General features: G+C 58.7%; 1 protein-coding gene across 1 annotated transcript in view; it reads left to right on the plus strand.

The window, feature by feature from the left end:
- The first annotated feature begins 6 nt into the window (after nt 1–6).
- MBD6 (methyl-CpG binding domain protein 6) overlaps nt 7–3928 on the plus strand; it is a 6945-nt gene continuing 3023 nt past the window's right edge. Inside the window, exons 1-6 of the mRNA XM_010839374.1 lie at nt 7–981; nt 1161–1297; nt 1582–1684; nt 1799–1961; nt 2182–3234; nt 3409–3927. Coding sequence (XP_010837676.1) covers nt 1185–1297; nt 1582–1684; nt 1799–1961; nt 2182–3234; nt 3409–3927 — 1951 coding nt within the window. The 5' untranslated portion in view covers nt 7–981; nt 1161–1184. The remainder of the gene's footprint in view (nt 982–1160; nt 1298–1581; nt 1685–1798; nt 1962–2181; nt 3235–3408; nt 3928) is intronic.

Below are 3928 nucleotides of genomic sequence, written 5' to 3' on the forward strand. Positions count from 1 at the left end.
CCCCGCCCTCACCTGCTCCACCGTTTCTCTCTCTCACTGCTTGACTTTTGCCTTCTTCACCTCCCTCCTCTCAGTGCTTCGCCCACCCTCCGCCCGCCCTCTCCCCAAGTTCCTTCCTACTTCGTGCGCCTTCCCCTCCTCCCCAAGCTGAGGGAAGCAGGCTGGGTGACAGGGCGCCTTGTTATGAGAGGGAAAGTTTAGAAGCCGCCAGTGTGGGGTGGGAGCGATGGTGGGGTTGGAGAGAATACTTGCAGGTTTGTGGGGCGTCCCCATATATATCAGAGGAGAATCCCTCTTGGAGCTAAACTGAAGCCAGTGGGACAGGAGGTGCTGATTCTTCTTGCCTTAGGCTTGGGGGAAAATCCGGAGCTTCTGAGAATAGTGGGAGAAGACAGAACTGTGATTCCAGTGTTTCTTAAGAAGATCCAAGTGAACTAGATCAGTGATTGTCTAGTGCAGCCAGGCCATGGGGGGAGTTACGCTGGTACCACCCCAGCGAGCAGTTGGGCAATTGCCTGGTGATCTGCCTGGCAATCCATACTTTTTATATGATCTTCCTGAGGGCGAGGGAACAGCAGGGGCCAGCCTCTCTGGGAAACTTCCTAGAGATTATGGGAATTAACCCGCACTCCTGGCTGAAGGTTTCTGTCCTTGGTGGGATGAGGGGGCCTTGCCCTTTATATGTCTAGGGATTGGGCTGTGATTCCCCGGTCCCTGAAAGTTGTGGCTCTGACCCTCTGGTCCCTAGGGACTGAACGTGGAGAGGATGGTTGTGGACTCAGCCACCAGATCCTTGGGATCTTTCTGGGTACTTACCTCCTGTTATTAAAGATCTTTCCTTTGAGAGTATCCTGGTCTGTGGTGCTTTAGTAGGTTGGGCAGATTCCTGACTGTTCTTTTTCTCTCCTGTGTTGCAGGTGTGGGCTAAGCCGGCGGCCCCGGCTTTAGACTGGACCCCACAATGTTTGCAGACATGTTCAGGTAGCCATGGTGGGCTGGCAGAAGGTTCCCCCTCATTCTCTCCCCCAGCTCTCTGAGGTTTTCCCTTTGCTCTTGAGTTCTCTTGAGTCTCCACACAACCTTTGCCTTGCGGGAATACTCCCTCAGGTACCCAGCCCAGTTTAATCCTACTAATGCCACATGAATGTCTGTGTTATCAGGCACGTGGGAGCTGATTACACACAATGAATGGGGGCAATGAGAGCAGTGGAGCAGACAGAGCTGGGGGCCCTGTGGCCACATCTGTCCCCATCGGCTGGCAGCGCTGTGTTCGAGAGGGTGCTGTGCTCTATATCAGGTGTGGCTCCCCGAAGTTCCCCAGTTTCTATCCCCAGGCCCTTCAGTTGCCTGAGTTTTCTCTCTTCTATTTCTCTCTATGCCCAGATCGCTGGTGCCCTGTTGCTGTCTATTCCTCTTCGTTCCTCAGCCTTTTTGCTCTCTGTGCCTCTGGTCCTGTGCACTTGTTCTCTCCATCTCTTCCTTACTCTCTGCCCTTCCTAGGAAGATCTTTGAACTGTTCTTTCAGAGTGTCTTCCAGTTCAGTGTTATCTAACCTCACACTCTGACCCTATCCTCTCCCAGTCCAAGTGGCACAGAGCTGTCTTCCTTGGAGCAAACCCGGAGCTACCTCCTCAGCGATGGGACCTGCAAGTGCGGTCTGGAGTGTCCACTCAATGTCCCCAAGGTCAGAATGGTGAGGGTGAGATTGTCAGAGAGACTTAATGCCGGTCACTGACCGAGGTAGTTTTTCTCAGATTCTGCTCTCTCAGGGTCCTTGTCTGTGCCTTCCACCTTACAGGTTTTCAACTTTGACCCTTTGGCCCCGGTGACCCCGGGTGGGGCTGGGGTGGGGCCAGCATCAGAGGAGGACATGACCAAGCTGTGCAACCACCGGCGGAAAGCTGTTGCCATGGCAACTCTGTACCGCAGCATGGAGACCACCTGCTCACACTCTTCTCCTGGTGAGTGTTCTCCACTTTACAGGGACTGAGGAAAACTTAAGGGTCTGGAAGAGGGGTGGTGGGAGGAGCTCTGTGAGAAGGAGCAAGAAGGGTGGAGTGGGGAACTGCTTGGTGAGAGGAGGGCACAGGGAAGCTGGGAGCTTGTGGGGGAAGGGATGGAAAAGACAAAGTTCTTGGAAGGGGAGCCACAGGTTGATCCTCTGTTTCTCATTTATTGCAGGAGAGGGAGCAAGCCCCCAAATGTTCCACACTGTGTCCCCAGGGCCTCCCTCTGCCCGCCCTCCTTGTCGAGTCCCTCCTACAACTCCACTCAATGGGGGTCCTGGCTCCCTTCCCCCAGAACCACCCTCAGTTCCACAGGCTTTCCCCCCTCTAGCAGGCCCTGGGGGGCTCTTCCCACAGCCAAGGCTTCCTGACCCCGTCTCCTCTGGAGGCAGCAGCAGCCCTTGTTTCCTCCCACGGGGCAATGCCCCCTCCCCAGCTGCACCTCCTCCACCTGCTATCAGCCTCAACGCCCCCTCATATAGCTGGGGAGCTGCTCTCCGATCCAGCCTGGTGCCCCCTGACCTGGGCTCTCCTCCAGCCCCCCATGCCTCCTCCTCACCACCTTCAGACCCTCCTCTCTTCCATTGTAGTGATGCCTTAACACCCCCTCCCCTGCCCCCAAGCAATAATCTCCCTGGTCCCCCTGGCCCCTCTGGTCCTGCCACTCAGCCACCAGTGTCTTCAGCCACTATGCACCTGCCCCTGGTCCTGGGGCCCCTGGGAGGGGCCCCCTCGGTGGAGGGGCCCGGGGCACCCCCCTTTCTTGCTAGCAGCCTACTCTCTGCAGCCGCCAAGGCACAGCACCCCCAATTCCCCCCTCCCAGCACTTTACAGGGCCGAAGGCCCCGTGCCCAGGCACCCTCAGCTTCCCACTCCTCATTGCCCCGTCCCTCTCAGCGTCGTCCCCGCAGACCCCCAACTGTGTTGCGATTGCTAGAAGGGGGGGGCCCTCAAGCCCCTAGGCGGAGCCGTCCTCGGGCCCCTGCTCCCACCCCCCAATCTTTTCCTCTGCCGGAGCCATCCCAACCAATTCTCCCTTCTGTGCTGTCCCTGCTGGGACTCCCCACCCCTGGCCCTTCCCACTCTGACGGAAGCTTTAACCTTTTGGGGTCAGAGGCACACCTTCCTCCTCCCCCCACCCTCTCCTCAGGGAGCTCTCCCCAGCCCACGCACCCCATCCCGCCTGCCCTCCCTGGGACCACCAGTGGCAGCCTCAGCAGTGTGCCAGGTACGTGAGTGCACCAGAGCCCTTCCTTCGGGTACAAAGAGACCACCAAGACACTGAAGGGAGAACTTAGAGAGCTCTGTAGTGGTTTTCTGGGTCGGGGGGCAGGGAGTTTGGATTCTTTAGATACTGGGAGAAAGGGTCTCTCTAGAGCTGAACCTCTCTTTTTCTTTGCAGGTGCCCCTGCCCCACCAGCTGCCTCCAAAGCCCCCCTAGTCCCCAGCCCTGTGCTTCAAAGCCCATCTGAAGCGCTTGGGATGGGGGCCGGCCCAGCTGGCCCTCTGCCTCCCCTGGCTGGTGGGGAGGCTTTCCCTTTCCCCAGTCCCGAGCAGGGCCTGGCGCTGAGTGGAGCCGGCTTCCCCGGGATGCTAGGGACCTTGCCCCTCCCTCTGAGTCTGGGACAACCTCCACCTTCTCCATTGCTTAGCCACAGTTTATTTGGCGTGCTGGCTGGGGGAGGGGGACAACCTCCCCCTGAGCCCCTGCTCCCCCCACCAGGGGGACCTGGCCCTCCCCTAGCCCCAGGTGAGCCCGAAGGGCCTTCACTTTTGGTGGCTTCCCTGCTTCCACCACCCCCCTCAGACCTTCTTCCACCCCCTTCTGCACCTCCTAGCAACCTCCTTGCCTCTTTCCTGCCCCTGTTGGCTCTGGGCCCCACAGCTGGGGATGGGGAGGGATCTGCAGAGGGAGCCGGGGG

The sequence above is a fragment of the Bison bison genome, unplaced genomic scaffold (assembly GCF_000754665.1).
Source record: "Bison bison bison isolate TAMUID 2011002044 unplaced genomic scaffold, Bison_UMD1.0 scf7180017864115, whole genome shotgun sequence".
Classification (NCBI taxonomy): Eukaryota; Metazoa; Chordata; class Mammalia; order Artiodactyla; family Bovidae; genus Bison; species Bison bison.